This window comes from Quercus robur, chromosome 2, assembly GCF_932294415.1.
Source record: "Quercus robur chromosome 2, dhQueRobu3.1, whole genome shotgun sequence".
In the NCBI taxonomy this organism is placed as follows: Eukaryota; Viridiplantae; Streptophyta; class Magnoliopsida; order Fagales; family Fagaceae; genus Quercus; species Quercus robur.
Genome location: NC_065535.1, coordinates 14,681,024 through 14,700,703, shown reverse-complemented (window position 1 = coordinate 14,700,703; position 19,680 = coordinate 14,681,024). Strand labels below are relative to the sequence as shown.

At 31.9% G+C, this 19,680-nt stretch overlaps 1 protein-coding gene across 4 annotated transcripts; it reads left to right on the top strand.

The window, feature by feature from the left end:
* The first annotated feature begins 7,294 nt into the window (after positions 1 to 7,294).
* Positions 7,295 to 12,807, top strand: LOC126712539 (protein ALTERED PHOSPHATE STARVATION RESPONSE 1-like). 4 transcript variants are annotated; one of them, XM_050411898.1, is made up of 5 exons: positions 7,295 to 8,301; positions 8,479 to 8,669; positions 10,475 to 10,713; positions 11,474 to 12,208; positions 12,427 to 12,807. In XM_050411898.1, exons 1-4 carry the CDS (start codon positions 7,494 to 7,496, stop codon positions 12,159 to 12,161), a joined length of 1,926 nt encoding a protein of 641 aa, XP_050267855.1. In that variant the 5' UTR covers positions 7,295 to 7,493; the 3' UTR covers positions 12,162 to 12,208; positions 12,427 to 12,807. The 4 variants fall into 4 exon arrangements, with proteins under 4 accessions (XP_050267855.1, XP_050267854.1, XP_050267853.1 ...); XM_050411897.1 differs by having other exon boundaries at positions 12,380 to 12,807; XM_050411896.1 differs by having other exon boundaries at positions 12,375 to 12,807.
* Positions 12,808 to 19,680: the final 6,873 nt, after the last annotated feature.

Genomic DNA, 19,680 nt, shown 5'->3' with positions numbered 1-19,680 from the left:
TAAGAAGTCATCCTTGACTCTTGAATTTGAAAAAAAAAAGATGGTCAAATAAGGACAAATGAGATAAAAAATAAATATAAAAATAAAAAGAATAAAAAAACTAGAAAATGGCAATAAAAAAGTAAAGCCTTGGGACTGGGAACTATGAATCAAATGTGTGTAGTGGTTAGTAATAAATGTTATTAATTGATAACGTTTGTTTGTTGATTTATTTTATAAATTATTAACTATTTTTAGAAAATAATTTATTAACATTAATGTTGTTGTAGCGAGGTATGTTTGTTTGGTTTATTTTTTGGACTAAATTTTGAAACTATAGAGCTATATAATATGGAAATAATGAAACTTTTATTTGAATGGTTGATGATGGGAAAATTATCTATAATATTTGATTTTTTTAAAGAGAAAAAATTACAAATAATTTGAAGTTGATAATGTAGCATTGCCTCTAGTGTTGATGTCCCAATTCATGAAAATTTCAGACAAAATTCCAAAAAATTAACACCAATTAAATTAGTATCAATCCAAATTGTAAAAATATGAGATTATAATGTTAATAAATGGGATGGAATTCAACAAAGCTTGAGTAGATGTTAGTTTTGATTTTCATAAACTTTTTTGTGTTTATACTTTGCCCCCAACTTCGAATCCTGGTTCCGTCCTTGATTGGAAATATCGAAAAGTACTCATTTAACTATTGGAACTTTTATTATAAAAGTTAGGCATAAGTGCATATACGTCTTTAAAGTTCAAACACGCACATGATTGGCATCAACGGTTTTCGGACGTATAGTGCAACATGCAATAAACATGACAAATTAACACCGAAAAGTAGGTGAAGCCACAAATAATAATAAGTCATGCCCACGTTGCTCAACATCACCGGTAGAAGGAAAACAACACATGCATTATATGATTTGTTAGACAACTGATTTTTCAAGTGAACTAGTATTAAATATTAATAAAAAAAAAAAAAATGGTTTTGCAAGAAACACAATAATTGAAAGTTGAAACCAATCATTCCTTCCTATTGATTTTTGCCGTAGACAATGCATCCTAGAAAGGAATTAGGAGAATCATAATGCTTCCTATGTATATATATTATTAGTCGTGCTTACTTTCAACTTGTTCTGGAAAATTGAATTCTGCACCGGCATTGACAGCAGATTTTAGGTCAGGGCTTAGTAGGTTTTTGCAGTTTTTCTCTCATTAAGAAAAGAGAGCTAGCTAAGTGGTCCCTCAATTTTGAATACTTCATTGTTATTATGCGAAGAGAGTAGAGGAAAAAGGAAGTTTATTTATCATCGCATGGACTTTAAAGTGAATAGTCCATGACCAGGAGTTCTATAATGATGAAATAATTGAGCTTATAACTTATTCCTGTGCCCACCTCCTTTTTCTTCAAGTAATAATGATCGTAATAATGGCAGTCCACAAGGGGAAAGTATAATTTTTTTTTTTTTGTTTAAATGAGTGATGTGAATGGACGCGCAATGTACTCATTGTGCCCGTTTGGATAGCACGTCTCACTGCGTCCGCGTTTTCCTCTTTGTTTTTTTTTTTTTTTTTTTTTTTTTTCAGCCGCATATTGTTGACTTTTCAGCCATGAACAGTGACTTATATACTGTTCATGGGTCCCACAAACTCCACTTTTTATCAACTTTTTCATTAAAAATGGGTCCCACGGTACTATTCACACATTTAAAAATTATTTTGCTACAGTGTTTTCAGTTTCAGTTTTCAGTTTCAGCAAAAATAAGCTCAATCCAAACGGACCCATTGTGAGAGAATTAGTTTCCTTGTTAAATAGCAGTTTACAAGGTTTTGTAAGATGTTTGTTTGATTTGGGAGAATTTTCAAGCATTCTCATATTTAGTTGCAACCAAAAAAGTCTATTTGGTTGTAAATTTCCAAATTTACGATTCCTTTAAGTTTAAACTCTTGGATGTTTAGATTTTTGGAAAAATTAGATTTGAGTGTTTGGTAGATCTAAGAATCTACTTTTAAAAATACAAGAGTTTATTGCAGGTTTAATGAAGAGAAAACAATCTACTTGGTCATGTAAATGAGACTCGAGAATAAATGTAAATTCGAATTCTTTTTAGATGTGATTTGTTAGAAATCTAATTGAGTGAAGGACACACGAGATTAAAATTCCTAACTTTTAAGTGAGATTTTCAAATCCCATATAAATAATAGAATTTAGATATTTGGATAAGAAGAATACTACGTCTACAATATTATCACAATAAATTTTAAGTAACAGGTTATTACTGAATGTTACTTGTGGGTAAAAAAGTAATTTCAGTAGTGACTCCAAATTAGAATCAGTAACAACCTATCATCTAAGATTTGTGTTGAAAAATGTTATAGAAATAGTAATATTCATCTAAATATTTTCAAACTTCCACATTATTAGTCAACTGAACACTTCGTATATAAGTTTAGTTACTCTTTTCATACCAATGGAACACAACCTATGTGACTGGAATCTAGTTGACTATAAACATTTGGATTCCCATCAAACATCATTTTTGTGCTAATGTGAATTCCCTTGAGAATGTTGGATATTTATATTCTCATAATTGGAAAGTTCTGTTCTTTGTAAGTGACAATACTCAAATTTATTAACATTTTCCAAACAAAAATAAAACTCTTTCTAACTTATTGTAATCTATTCTCTATCTCTTGACATTTTTTTTTTTTTTTGAATCTCTTACTAATTTTTTTTAGTGACGTTAAGTATACTATAAATTTTATTACACAAGTATTATAAATGGATTATGTCAACTTTTAAATACAAAATAAAATAGTAGCTAATTTTTTTTATTTATTGTTGTTTATGTGGGACCAGCCATGTTCAATGTTATGTCAGTTTTTTTTTTTGTTTTTTTTGAGAAAATGTGGGACCAGCCATGTTCAATGTTATGTCAGTTTATAAGCTTTCTTTAGTAAAATTGATTAAAGTTCTAGCACTTTCTTTTTGTTCCCTTATAACGTACTATTATGATTATATTGACATGAAGATTGTGAGGTATTGTGCTAAGTAATTAAGGTTTTTTCTTTAAATAAAAATGCTATGGTTATATTTACCTTTAAGGATTATTGTTTCTTCTTCTTTTTATTTTTTATTTTTTATTCTATCACCTATTTGGAACTGTTTTAGTGCTTGAAAAAAAAATCATTTTGTTTGACAAGGCACAGTGTCTTGGTAAACCATGAAAAAATTGAATTTGAAAAAAATTATTTTGGACTTAAATGTGTATCATTCCAAAATGTTAGACTATGATTTTAGGAGATTTGACTTGACCATTACTCATATTATTTTTCTCATTATATTTGTAGAAAACCACATAAAAGTGACTGTATGTTATATATATATATATATATATATATATATATATTATGTTTATAAACCAAAGGATATTTTGGGAATAATAAATAAATCCTATAAGATTTTTAAAAACTTGTCTTTAAGGAAGAAGATTAAAAAAGAAACAGCTTTCTTGTGTTTTCAAAATTAGAAATACAATTGGTTAGTTGAAAACAAAAATGTTTATTAGTGTATTTATATTTTGTTCATGTGATTTGTCAAACACTTAGGGTGTGTTTGGATACCGTTTATTTTACTGAAAACTGAAAACACTGTAGTAAAACAAATTTTAAATGTGTGAATAGTACCGTGGAACCCATTTTTAATGAAAGTTTGTGTGAAAAAAAAAGGTCTGTAGGTCCCATGAACAGTGCGTGGGATCCATTGGAAAGCTGAAACGCACTTCTCTCAAAAAAAAAAAAAAAACCCAAAACACAGACGCTGAGGAAATAATCAGTATCCAAACGTACAATTAGTGTGTAGTGGGTTCCAGTTAGCTCAACTGGTAAAATCTTTGCTAGTTGAATAAGAGATCTGGAGTTCAATCTTTGCCTATACCAAAAACTGATTAGTGTCTTAGTTTGATAATAAAAAGTTATAATCATGAGCGGACACCATAATTTGAAACTTTCTAAAAAAAAAAAAAAAAAACACTTAGTGTGCATCTCTCATACTCCCACTTCCCCCTTAAATCACAATCAATTTATTGTTCAATTTGATATCACCACAAAATGAAGACCGTTTCAAGAACACATTGGCCCTCTTTGTAAAATGAAGTGACTTCTTTTTTTTCTTTTTTCTTTTTTGAAAAATAACTTGAAGTGACTTCGAATTCACATGAATCCAAAAACACACATAAAGTACCACATAATTAACAAAAACACTTGGACCCATGTATCCACCGATTGGTATCCACCGATTCGACTTAGTTCCGCTCCATGCGAACTTCAATTCACCTAATTAACTCAACTTGGTTCTACTTCCTCAATGCACGTATACGTCTAGGATTTAAATTGTAGTTTTACGGGCATCTCCTAAGTTATATTTAATATAGGTATTCAAGATTCAAATCTTCCCATTTTATTATAACTATCAAATTATTTGTATAATGATAATAGTGCAAAGAACCCTCCAAAACCGACCAAACTGTCTGTCCGGTAAATAATCCTAGATAGGAGGACCTTTCATGTCCTAAACAGTTACTGCACAGTAGTACTCTTTTTTCCACTTAACGTTTACATTATTTTATATATACAAACAAAAAAGATAGCCTTTCCTAGGAATTCGGATTATAGCAGGCAAAAGATGTCCATGTCCATGCCTTCTGGTTCTCTTATCGGCCCCGCCTCAAAATCAAAGAGAGGCTAGCACAGAGTACAGACAAAATTTATAGAGTTGGAATTCCACCCAAAACCTCCTTTTGGGGTATCATCGTATTCAAATCTCCATCATGGACCTCATGCCCTTACTTATCTTTATAGATTTTAAAAAGCACCAACTTTATAGAGTAACTTCCTGCACTTGGATGTTGGATCCTCAATCTTTCTTCATCCCCCCCACCCCCCCCCCCCCCCCCCCCCCCACCAATCTTTACTCTTAAATGTAATTATGTAAGGGTTTATAAGATAGACATAAACATAATCAATCTAGCTACTATTTGACTTTATAATATTCATTTTGGCCTTTACTGAAACCAAGGATATTCACCCAGTAATAAAGAACAAACTATAGTGCATAATCATGCTTGTTTTGGAAACATAGGTCTTAGTCTTACCGTTGGCTTGTCAAAATCTTTGCCACATTGTTAAAAACTTTTGTGTGGTGTTGCAATTGTGTAATAATTACACATTTGAACCACAAAAAGGCAGCATGATTAAAAGAGTGTGATTCATCATTTTTGGCAATACACAATAGAATTATATGAAAAAAGGATCTTTTAAATTTAATTTGTTTTTTATTGAGCAAGTAATTATACATTAAATGATAAAGGTATCTTTTAAAAAATAAAATACAAATCTTCTATTGAGTTGAACCATTAAAGCATTCATAAAAACAATTAATACTTTTTTTTTAAGAGAAAACAATTAATTCTAGTGGCCTAGGTAATAGTCATATTAGTCACGCATAGTGGATCCCACCCGGTTAGGAATATAGCTCAGGAAATGACCCATCGACATGGGAAACCTCCTTTTCATTATGACAACCCCACTAAGGGAAGTCCATAAATAGAGACTGAGAGGTAGAGGGAAAGGGGTTAGAAAAACTGGGGGGAGAGATTCACGAGAGCGGTAATGAAAAACAGATACCGAGGAGAACAAGACCCTGCTCAGATTTCACTAAAAAAGGGTTATGTTCATTGAATCACTTTGATCAGAGGTGGGAGGCAAGGGAAGTAGTCTAGGGCCACTGGTATATTACTATAGCAACTGTAACCCCACCTTTAGGCCCTCCCATTGTTGGATATCCCTAACCCCCAACACAAATAAATTGGGCTGCTCAGTCCAAAGCCTTTTCAGTTATGGGGCTAAGAATCAACAATACCAATTGGTTAAATTAATTTACAAATTCATAGAATTTTCCACCAAACACAAAGAGTCTTATAACTCAATTCGCACATTTTGGTATTTCTAATAAAAAAATATAGGGTTTAACTCCTCCCTCCCCCAACTATTAAATTATTAAAAAAAAAAAATTCTTTCAACTTATTTAAGGAAACTTTCCTCAACCCACCATGTGTCAACTAAAATGATTATCTGTATGTATATATTTTTGAGAAGTAATACGTTCACAACAAATTTTAGGTGATAAGTTATTATTAGTTATAATTTGAACATATCATTAAAATTATTTTTTTGCCCACCAGTAACAATGTGTCACTTAAAATTTGTTGTGAACATCACTATTTTAAAAATTGGACTAGACTGGTTGGTTGAACCAGGCACCAATCCAGTCACGTAAAAAGCTCCAAAACCAATCAAAAATCGAGTTAAACAATGAACCAGGGCCAAAATCAGTTCTTTGACCATACTGATTTTTAAAACAATGGTAAACATAGATAACATTTCTCTATATTTATGGTGTGTTTGGATACCTTTTTTTTTGCTAAAAACTGAAAATATTGTAACAAAATAATTTTTAAATGTGTAAATAGTGTCGTGGGACCCATTTTTAATGAAAGTTTGTGTGAAAAAAGAGGTTTGTGGGTCCCTTGAACAATGCACAGGACCCGCTGGAAAACACTGTCCACCGCTTATTTTGCTAGTCAAGAGGTAGTGGGTCCCGTGCACAGTGCATGGGACCCACTGATAGACGAGATGGAGCGCTTCTCAGTTAAAAAAAAAGAAGAAAAAAGCTGAAAACACAGATGCCAAAACGCAACCGCTATCCAAACGCTGCTTTAGTCATATACCCTATCTAATAGTATTATGACTCTTTTTTTTCCTTTTTTTTTAATTGATAGTTGGGGGAGGGGAGAATTAAACCATAGATATCTCATTTGAAAGTACCAATCAATTGAAATATATAGCTCTTGATCACATGACTTGTTGAAATGATTTAATGACTCAAATAATTTTGTAAATGCCATATATTACATAGGAGAAAATTAATACCAATTGGTAGGAAAACTCTCTCCTTTACCAAATATCTTAACATCGTATTAAAGAAAAAGGGAAACAAAAATCAAAGAGAAGGCTAAATATAGCCGTGGGGGGAAAACCCTAAACAAACGAAATTACAAAAAATAAATTTAAAAAATCAGAGAGCCGTTATGCGAAATTGCAAATCCCGCCACCGTATTTCCTCTCTCACACTACAAAATAGAAAATCCTCACAGCGAGTCAGCGACTGTGTATTATCACTAATTCCCAATCTCACAGCGTAAATGCGCAATTAATCACATAATCAATCACGCTCTTAATACCAAGCTATCCCCTATTCATATATTTCAGACCGTTATATTCTACATATAAAGACACAGATTCTTTGCCATTCAAATCCAAAACCACACATATTCTCTCTCTCTCTCTCTCTCTCTCTCTCTCTCTCTCTCTCTCTCTCTTCCTAGTCTTTTAGATTTGTCCGTCACTGTCACCGACAAATCGGATAACACGTGGCAGTCATGGGCTGCGCCACCTCAAAGCTCGACGACCTCCCGGCCGTGGCTTTGTGCCGTGACCGCTGCAACTTGCTCGACGAAGCTCTCCGCCAGAGCTACGCGCTCGCCGATGCGCACGTGGCCTACACGCAGTCCCTGAAAAACCTTGGCCCCGCTCTTCACCATTTCTTTACCCAAATCACTGTCACTGACCAATCTGATCGACTCGAACAACCTTCGAGATCTTCTCCACACGATCGATTTTCTTCCAGCTCGGATTCGAATTCGAATTCGAATTCCAATTCAAATTCTCACATCGAATCTCAGTCTGATTCAGAACCAGAGGAAGGAGGAGTTAAAGAAATCGACTACTTCAACCAAATTCATCACAGTTATCGGAGCCACCGCCAAAACCTAACGCCTTCGCCACCGCCGCCGACCAATTCTGCTTGGGACTTCTTGAATTTCTTCGAGACCTATGACCGATTCGAACCGATATTCGATCGAGAAGAAGAAGAGGAGGAAGAAAAAACAGAAAAAGAACAAAAAGTCCCTGATTTCGAACTCGAGGTGGTGAAGAAAACCAAGAAACCTGAAAAATCCAAAAATGTGGCGGACAAGAACGTTGTTTCGGAGAAAGAGAAGTCGGAAACTGAAACTGAAACACAAACACAAACTCAAACTGAAACTCAAACTCCAGCTGTACTTGTCTCCGAAGTAATGAAAGAAATTCAAGCCCTTTTCGACAAAGCTTCGGGCTCCGGCGATGAAGTTTTGAAGTCCTTTCATGTCGGAAAATTCCGTTATCATCAGAAAATTGCTGTTAATCAAGGTATTCTTTTAAATTTTTTTATAATTCGATAATTCCAGTGTGAATTTGAACTCTTGATGTTTATGTTATAAGACTCTTTTTAAGTTTTTATTTTTATTTTTTTATTAGCAATTTAATTATTGAAATTTTTTGAATTTGAAGTACAACACTCATGCTGGGTCTTAATTTGTGAAATAGTTTCGTGCAAGGTACTGCATGCTATTACTCCGTCTTTGCTAAACCAAACATGTGAATCATCACCGTTGGTTAAGAAGAATGGTTGTGATTATGTGGGATCTGATGAAGATATGGGGTTCAGTTCTGGGAATCTCTCTTCTAGTTTGGAGAAGCTGTGCACGTGGGAGAAGAAACTCTATAACGAAGTCAAGGTATTTGAATTTAATTTAAAGTTCCACTGCAATTGCTTGCTTTCCCAATTCAATATTAAAACGGTCTAAAGTATGTTCAACAACGGATATTTCGGGTGTCGTATCCATCATGTGTCATAACGGTATCCTATCTGCCATTGTTTGTGTGGCTGTATCGTATCTGTACTTGTGTCCCTGTCCGTGTCCGTGCATCCTAGTTCCATAAACAAAATGGAGTCCGAATTGAAATAAGTCCAATTCCTGAGAAAAGGTTATTTGGTCATTTGATTCTGCCTAATTTTGCCCATAATACTTATGAATAACTCATGTTGGTATGATAAAATATTTCAATTTATAAAAAATTAAAATGATAAATGTATTTTTTTTTATTGTACAATGTACATATTATTATATGTTATTTATATTTAATTACACAAATAAAAAATGTTCTGTAACGTTATATTTAAACATGATATTATTTATTAAATTGAACAAATCATAAAATAATAAATAAATTTATATAAAATTATAAGCTATAGTACTAATATTTGAGTTTCTACTCCACTGTTGCAATCAAAAAAAAAAAAAAAAAAAGGAATAACTATTTTATTCCTAGTAAGGCAGTCCTCTAGGTACCAGTGAGAACCGTTATCGAAGGGAATCAAAGAATTTATTAATGAATAGGTATATGTCTTTATGCAATAACTGTGGGTGCAAGTGAGTGAGAATATTTAACAATTTTTTTTTTCTAAACTAATATTACCTCCACAAACCTAATTTGGCTGTATAAGGGAGACCATTTGTTTGAATATTTAGGAAGTCAACCATGAGATGATTGATAAAATACTAAAGAGTATTTTTTTTTCTTATGCTAGAGATATATGCCTTCTATTAATTCAGACTACTTAATGACTGTTGTGATCATCTATTATTCATCTACCTTGTGAGATGATTATGATGTAAAACAACCAATATGCAGACTTATGTTTATTGTCTTCCTCTTGTGGATGATCATAAGGTTCATGTTCCTTGACTTGGTGCATGATTTACTCTGTATGGCATGATCATTCATTTTGGAATAAAAAATTTTCCTACACATTTCATTTCATTATATCTGAAAATCGTTGCTTATGTTATTGGATGAAGGCTAAAACATGGCAAAGGGTACAACAGTTAGCAGTACTAAAGATGCTCATTATGAGCTGCAACATACATAACAGTGCTCCTATCTCTCAGTTTTCTACAGAATTTGGTAATCAACTTTTTTAATAATTACTCTTTGACAGAACGTTTGCACTGGGGATTGATGTGCAAATAGGGTAGAAGATATATACTGTGAAAGATGTCTTTAAAGGGGACTATGATCATAACTTGGATGTACTAAGAAGCCATTGCCCACCAATGTTAGAAAGAGCCAATGATGGTGATATTACCTACCACCAACACCAACTATACCAATGATCCTGCATCCTAAAAATAATTGTTTTTATTATCCTTTCTGGAATCTTATAATAATGCTTTTTTCGGGAACTGTCCTGCATGTGGGCATTAAGATTAATTCTCTGTGTGAGACACACACACATACTATTAAGTTCAGAGACAACTAGTAAGAATAAGAACAGAGCTTTGGCTGGAGTGGTAGTGAATAAATAGAGCTTGCAACCCTTATGCCTACAAGTATTTTCCATTTGGTTGGTGATTATCTATAGGAGTATGATATACCATAGCTTGTTTCTAATGTGTTTAGACACTATGGTTGTGGTTTTATTCCTGCCATCTTGCCTCCTTATCTATGATTTTAAATAGTGATATTATTTATTTTGCAGGCTGCAGAAAAATTGCGTACAATTCATGAGAAGAAGTGCAGGCAGCTGAAACGTTTGGAAGAAAAGAGTGCCGAGGCTATTAAAATTGAAATCACCAAAATTGAAACCACCCGATCTTTAATCAGAACTTTATCTACTAAAATGAACATTTCAATTCAGGTTGTCGACAGGATATCAATTACAATAAACAAGTTGAGGAATGAAGAGTTGTGGCAGCAGATCAATAAGTTACTTCCCGGGTATGTTGCTATTCCAATTCCATATTAAGAACATTATTCTAAGTATGTCTGTAGCTTTGGTGTCCTGTTCCTGCACTGCATGTGATTGTAGTGATTATCTGCACCATATGGGTGAATGGATTGTGCTTTTAATTAAATTATAAGGTGCCTAGCTTTGATATATTTTTGTGAATTCTCATTTCATCCTGTTGTCATACTCTAGTGTTGGTCCCACCAAAGAAGGGAGATTGCGTACAATCCTATCCTTTGCCATTCACCATTTAGTTTAAAATTTTGGAACCTAAGTTTTTATGGTGGTGTTTTGTAAATGGCCTTAGTTGGAAAAAAAAAATTGTACCTCAAAACACTTTTTTATTTAATTGAAATTTTTTGGGATTGTTATTCCACTCAAGTTGAGGGGGAGTCGCTTGAGATGATTTGGTCAAGTTTAGAGAAAAGCAATTAGTGCACAAGTAAAATAGAGGAGTTGATTCAAGTTAAAGGAACGAAAAAATGTAGGGAGACCAAAAATAACATTAATAGAAGTGGTAAAGGACAAGTCAACTAAGGAAGTAATAGAGAATATGATAGAATAGAATGGTGGAAAAGAATGCATGTAGCCTACCCTGACTAGTCTATTGAGGATCTGTAGTTAGATCCCAAAATTTTATGAATAAGGCTTTGTTATTGTTAGTCCACTAAACATTTTTCTTGCTGATGATATTTATGCTTTATGCTTGTTTTTCTCTTGTGGCTAACTGTTATCTATTTGTTGTTTCAGGTTAGTTGGAATGTGGAAAGCCATGCAGGAGTGTCACAGGTGTCAGTGCCAAGCATTTGAACAGGGCAAAAGTTTGGATGTTATTACATCCAATGTCAAGTTTAGTTATGCTCATCTTGAATTAGCCATGGAACTCAAGTTTGAGCTTCAAAACTGGAGCCTCAGCTTCTTCAAGTGGATCGACACCCAAAAGGCCCATGTCAAAGCCTTAAATGGTTGGCTTCTGAGATGTCTACTGAATGAACCTGAAGAAACACCCGACGGTATAGTGCCCTTCTCCCCTAGTAGCATTGGTGCACCCCCGGTGTTTGTGATTTGTAATCGATGGTCACAAGCCATGGATAGAGTCTCAGAGAAGGAAGTGATTGAAGCCATGCAGGGATTTTTCACGTGTTTAAATCAGCTCTTGGAACCGCACATTGTAGACCTGAAGCAAAGGTCAGTTGCAGACAAGGACATGGAGAGAAAGCTTAAAATCTTGGAGAGGGAGGAACAAAGGATACAAAAGATGGTGCAGGCTCAAGAGAAAAAGATGGGTACAGTCTTGCCCCGGAGTGAAATTCGCAATACAAGTAGCCTGCTGTCAGGTCTGAAACAGATTTTTGCGGCTTTGGAGAGGTTCTCAGCTAACTCTTTGCAAGCACACGAGGAGCTTTGTCAACACATTCAAGAAAACGGGCATGTTTGACTGTGTCTTCCAGGACCTCCAGGCCCATTAGTTTTTACAGATATGGTGTAAGTTTTTCTAGCATGATTTTTGGCTTGTGTATGTGCATGCAGCATACTTTTTCGAGTTCAGTGATATATTATATTAGTTGATTGGTGGTCCAACATTCTTATTCTTATCATTTCCATGCTGAAGTCAACCAGGCTGATTCTATTGCCTGTTCATCTCATTAAGTTTAGGTGGTGTGAATATTGACCTGCATTCCATATCTCGGTATTATAATCAGCTCTAAGCCAGTAAAGTCAAGAGCTCCAAGGTTGCTTAGTGCTGACAAGAAAGAACCAAGTGGCACAATGAAGAAAATGAACACAAGGTCTAAGGTATGCTTGACTGGAATTTGTTTGACAGTTACTTGTTGGCTTTAATGGGAATGGGGGGATATAATATTAGCTCTGGAATTGGACTTGTTGTAACTTGGGGTTTGTTGAACTTGAGTTTTCACACTGTAAACAACTAAACATCATTGTCTCGAGTGTAGAAACCAAATGGGATTTTGGTACCTTTTTCAAGCTTGTCCTAACTTGATTATAGCGATAATTTTATTTAAGAAAGAATGACAGTTGGTAAGATCAGCAAGGCATCAGAATCTGAGCTGCAAATTCATATACTTGGAGCGTGTGGTTTTGCATTAAATTTGGAAATATTATTGAAGCTTTTACTATATGTTTTTGGACTAAGTCTTCATTAAAGTTGAACATAGATTGTCCTTAATATATGAAACGCTGAGCTGAATTTAATTTGTATTCAATCTTAGAACTGTGTTTTTTAATGGTGGTACCTTGTGCAGTGTAACTGAGAGCCTGTAACATAATAAAATCATGTAAATTGTTCCATTGAGCACCTGAACTGAATTCTTTTTCTCAATAATGAAAAGTGAAAACAAACATGACCATATGTATTATAAGCAGTTTAAGCAATCTATTGATGCAGTAATATCCACGTGTCAGAATATTATAAGCGAAGTTGAAAAGGCATGGTAGGCAAGCTAGATAAAGTTTATAGTAGCTTTGTCACTGTGCAAGATTAGAAAGAGTCCAAGTGCATTATCTTCAATAATAATCTCAAAGATTTTTGAAAGACGTGCTCTTAGTATTTGGACTTTTTTTGATAATCTAGTATTTGGACTTAGATTAAAGAACATACATTACTTTTACTTTTTGACTTTAGCTTTGGTCCTTCCAGTTTTCTTAAGGTGATCCTGGAGGCCGCAAATGGTCTGGAAGCTGATTGTATCGAGCTGTGGTTTTTGTTTTTCCCTTTGGCTGTAAATATAAATTTGTCTATTTCCTTATAAAAGAAAAAGAAAAATAAATAAGAAGAAGTCGGAGGTCCCTTGACTTTTTTTATTGCATTGGAATTTAATCCGAATATCCAATTGCTTTAGAATAATTATAGATACACAGCCAATCACACATTTAATTTTATAACTTGTTAACTTATATGATTGTTGTGAGTGATTGATACTTTCTTATCATTACCTTGTTTTTTTTCTTTTTTGAGAAACTAGGATGTCCTGCCTTTTTTAGTATCTATCTATTCCCTCACATATATAGTTCTCTTATCTCACACAAAATTATCACAAAAACAAATTCTTTAGAGATGAACCCGAAATAAAAGCAAGAGATTTCAAATATAAGATCTTATGAAATATCAAGAGACTTTAAAAACTTCTAAACCAACAAATTAATTATATGAATTCACTATTTTTTGCTGTTCACTCATAAATCAATCAGCTATAAAATTGTGTATGCTGTCGGTTCAACAATCTGACTTCATAAAAAAAATAAAATAAAGAGACACGTCGAGTTGGAAAGAAATTTGACTTTTCGAAGATAATCAAAATGAGTGGTAAAGTTAAGGACCAAGTGGTGAGTGGTCACCCTGGAATCCAAGTTAGGTGTAAATATTCCAAATGCCAGTTGCAAGAATACTGTGGCTTTGCTGTTGCAGAGGATCAATTGGACAGCTGTACATCACGAGGACACTCGAGCTTTTCAAAGTTAAGTATTTTTAACCATGCACAAACCGAAACGTGGCTACGGGTACGGAATACGGCATTGCGTTTGTGTCAAAGTTTTCCTCAACATGCTCGAACTTCGATACTCTCTTTTGGAGTAAAAAAATAGTGCTCAAACTCCAACAATTAGATCTTATAGTTAAAAATCATTCTCAAAAAAAAAGAAAGATCTTATAGTTAATTTTCTCAAGAAAAAAGATCCTATACAGCTATACTTAATTGTTCTCGGCCTCTACGCCCTCATATATATATATATATATATATATATATAGGATTTTATTAGGGCACACATTAATTTCCATCCTTGAAAAAAAAAATTTTGAAAATTGAAAAAGTAATGACAGTTTTTTCAATTCCTGAGAAAATATTTCCAAAAAATTGGAAGCTTAAATGGCACACATTAACCAAACCCATATATATATATATATATATATATATTTAAGAAAGGACTTTGTTAATAGGTTAATGAACCAGCTGTGGTTCATTTATTATCTATCATAAATTTTATTGTATAGTAAACTGGTAAAGTTTTACTTTTTAGCTGTGATTTATCACTAAATGATTTGCATCTAAACTAACACACATTTAATATATATTCAGTTTTTTCCACATTCCTAAAAAAACGTGAATAATTTATTTTAAATTTTATAACATTAACGGGTGCTGTACAACACCCGTTAACCGCACCCAAAAAATTGCGATATCATTTTGATATTTCATGTTTGATTCTATTTTCATATTAGTTTTGTCATCTATTTTTGTTAGTAATTTAACTATGTTATATAAATGTCATTAATCAAAACACGTCATATATATCAAATATCATGATTATTAATAAAAATGGACAACGAGACAACAAGTATTAGAAATAAAACAATTAAGCAAAATTATATTTTAAATATGATAATTTATGGATGTAAGAAATTAAATTTCATAGTTTCAAGATTGAAAATTTTAAATCCTAAGTTTTAAAAAATAACAAACTTTAACTTATAATTTCAAAATTAATAAAGCTTAAGATTCTATAAACCCATAAGAAACATGAATTTTTAAGGTAGTGAAACCTTATAAAGGTTGTCAAAGATAAACAATTGAATTTCAACAAGTTCATTCTATAATACATTCCCTAGGTATACCCAGCTGCCAGCTGATTCCAGAGAAGTCATGGTCAATCATCACTAGTACTCCTGTGTCACACCTTGGGCATGTGATGCCAAGTTCACGTGAAGACGTCCTCAACTTATTTGATCAAAATGCTACTAAAGTGGAGGTCTGCTCAAATGAAATAGACAAACACCATTTTAATTTAGGTTTTGGTTTAAAATACAAATATTAGAATATTGCTACCACTAGACTATATTAGCACACAACAACTATTATAATAAATAAAATAGTATTGCATCATGTTTCCAAATTGACGTCTTCCTAATTATAGAGACAGTTAATTTAAATATTCTATTATGAGGTGTTGGTAACACACTAATCACATTTATTGCTATGTTAATTTATAAGTTTAATATAATATAATAAAACTTGTAATATAATTAGTATTTGCCTTACAAATAAAGGAAAATGCTAACGAGTGCCCTTAGGAAATTGATTAATAATTCATTTTAGAAAAGTTTTGATATCACTTTTATAAAAAAAATAAAAAAAAGCTATCAAAATATTAATTTTTTTTTTCCATAAAAACTTTCTTTAAATGGATTCTTAACCAATACTTTAAGGGCACTCATTAACATGACCCATAAATAAATTTTCATTATTTGATATCTTTTTTCAGTAAATAAAAATAGAGGAGGTAAGGACTATATGTAAGTTGTATCTTTTCATTAAAAACAATTGTGTAACTAACCAAAAATAAAATAAAATTTATGAACAATGAAAAGTTAGGGGAACATCTTTTTCCTTTATATATTTGTTTTCTTCCTTTAAAACTTTGTTATGGTTATGGTCAACTTGTAAAGTTGTAATGTTTAGAGTTGAGTGTAGTCTTCTTAAGCTTATCTTGTTTTTTTAAAAGATAACTTTAGGAAAAAGGAAGTTTTTTTTTTTTTGAGGGGTTAGGAAAAAGGAAGTTGAGGGGTCTATTATACATAGGTTTATTTTCAAATTTTGAAATAATGTATACACACTTGGTAAATTATTAAAAATTATTATTAGGTATAATAGGTAAAGTCTATCCTCAATTCATGTGGGTCCTATTCATGGAATCTATCGTCTCGTGAGTAATGGATGGATTCGGTCCATTACATTTAACCTTGTTCTCTACTTGGTAGTTTTGAAGTTATTCATGAGATTTAAATGTTTTTTTTTTTCAATAGATATGATATAAAATTATAAATATGTTTCATAATAATTATAATTTATTAACAGATTAAAAAAAAATAGATTTTTGTTCGAATACAAATTAAAATATTTTATCCATTACTCAATCCATTAAATATTTACTTTAATAATTTGAAAAACACAAGCAAAATACTGTTAATGATTGATAAATAATATTACGCTTGTAACATTCTCAAAATAATTTCATAATAAATTTTAGATAATAGAAAGTTACAGATTCTAACCTGATTCAATCACTAACATTACTTTTTTTATCAACTAATAGCAATTTGACACCTAAAATTTGTTATGTAATTGTTATTAAAGTATCATAAAATGATACAATTTTTAATATACTCCTGCATTTTTTTATATTTTTTTGCTGTGAATATACTCCTGCATTAAATACCTTTTTTTTTTTTAATGATATCTGCATTAAATACTTAACAAATCCAACTTATCATGCTGTCATAATTATATGTGTCATCTCCATAAACGAAGTTGCAATAAAACATGGCTGCCAAAGTGCGGACGTAATTAATGGTTTGCGTATAAGATCGGCCTAAAAAAATAAATGAAGTAAGAGAAACTGTGGAAAGGACTGTCTGAACCCACGCTTTGTTGAATAGAACATTTTCTCGCTCAACTCGTGGTCCACACGCACCGCGTTACAAAAGCGATCGCGCCATATGGTCTTTTGGTTTTAACTTTTAACGGGCTATTGGAATATTCATTCCTCCAATTTTTATTTTTATTTTAGAATATTCATGGAGACATGGACCATATACTATATAAATGGAATATGTGTTAAATTCGGAAGCATTTTTGTGTGTGTAAATTATTGATTTAAAAATAAAGAAAATTATCTCCAATAACAAAAAAAAAAAAAATCAAATAAATTACCCTTAAATATTAGAGGTCTCAAATTTTTTTTAGGAAGAAATATAGTTTATATTAATTCATAAAAATTTAATAAAATTTTATCTCATTAAATGCACACTTTAGCTAATAGTAACTCGCAATTTTATTTACAAGGAAAAAAAAATGACAATTTACGGCTCTTAGTTTGTATTTGCTGTAATTTTGATCCTATTTATATTAAAATTTTGGGTAAATTACATATTTGGTCTTTAACCTTTACATTGTATTTTAATTTAGTCCCTAACATTTCAATTATGTCAATTTGGTTCCTAACTTTTCAATGTCATGTCAATTTAGTCTTTATCGTTATATCTTAAATAAAAATTGATAACATGACAAACGGCAAAAATAAAATTTAAGTTTATTGTCATATTAACGGAAGCTAATTTTTTGTTTTGACTATTAGACACATCATCAATTTTCATCCAAAAGATAACGGTGGAGATTAAATTGACACAGTACTAAAAGGTTAGGGACCAAATTGACACAATTAAAATGTTATGGATGAAATTGAAATATAATGTATAAGACATAGACCAAATACATAGTTTACCCTAAAATTTTCAATTTGCACCTTATCTTCGAGAGCCCATTCAATGTGCTTATTCCCTCCATCTCTTTTAATTTTTGCCTTAAAATCACAAATTTTTTTTTAGAGAGTTTCGCTTTCAATGATAGTTCTTTTATCATTAGACCAAGACACTATCGGTTTTTTGTGTAGGCGATGATTGTACCCAAGATCTCTTATTCAACTATCAGAGACTTTAAATATAACACTAATGTTGATATGTAATTTATCATGATGCTAACCTATAGGGCAAGTGATGCCTTCATCAAACATTCAACCATGCACCATGGTACAATAATGAAAATTGTTACCATCATTTTCATTGTTCGCTATGCTCATATCATACATAAGAAAAAGAAAAAGAAAATCTAAAAATTCAAAACAATAATAACAAATTGAGGAATAATGTTTCCAATTCAAGACATAATTATAGTTAAATCATCCAAAAATTCCAAAATCAAACCCTATTGGCCCAACATTCTTTGATTCTTAGAACACCACCACCAATAAAAATGAGAGAGAGAGAGAGAGAGAGAGAGAGAGTCACTTGTTGAGGTCACAAAATTGACGTAAGATGCCGACAAGATCAATCGTGGCTACGATAGAGATTATAAATCATACCTATTTGTCAATTTGTATAACTTCAAATTTGCCAACCTACACTTGCTCCATAGATGGTATTATTGTACCTCATTAATGACATTTTTTTTTCTTTTTAATTATTGGTTAATGAAAAAAAATTAAGAAAAGATGGATGGAATAGGACATATTTGGTATGCTCTTAAAGATGGGGTTTAAAATTGACAATTTTAGAACCCAAGGGGCCAAAAATACATTAAATACAAACAGTTTTTTTTTTTTTTTTTTTGATACTACATTAAATACAAACTTAAAAGGAACAAAGGGTATTTTTGTCTAATTAGCAATTACCATGATAAACATGCATAAAATTTGGCAAGATGAAAAGAAATGCCTTACTCTTATCTTTAACATCTTATCTTCAAGTTAAACATTATCTTATTCTTATTCTTTTATACAGATAACATTATCTTATTCTAAAGTCTAGATAGGTAAAAAATTAATTATTATAAAAACTTTGTACCCAATATTATATAAATTTTTTATTATAAAATATTATAAGCATCATGTAATTTACTCTCCCATACTAAATTGTTGGTCGTGTTTATAAAACTAAACATTATTTATTGTCTTGCCTATTAATTAAAAGATAGAACTTTCCAAAATCACTCTTAAACAAAATTCTCAAAAAAAAAAAAAAAGTTCTCAAAAATATTTATAGATTAAAGTGCTTGTGGTTAATAGAACACAGGACCCGGAAAAAATATTTATAAGTAACTAACTAAAGTTACACTCTTTTCAAAAATTACAAAAAAAAAAAAAAAAAACCTAAATTGACACAAAATTTGGTTCACTTTCCCATATTAATCATCCGAAGTTCATAATTAAAGTAAACAACCCCGAATTAGGAAACAAAAGAAATTTGCCGTAAAGGAAAAAGGCACCAAAATACCGCGAAATGTAAACAAAAGTAAAACGAGACGTAGATGTGGGGACGAAAAGACGAAAACACCCCGTGGAAATAAAAATGGACAGTTCAATGGTCGAAGTAACAGAGAGAGAGAGAG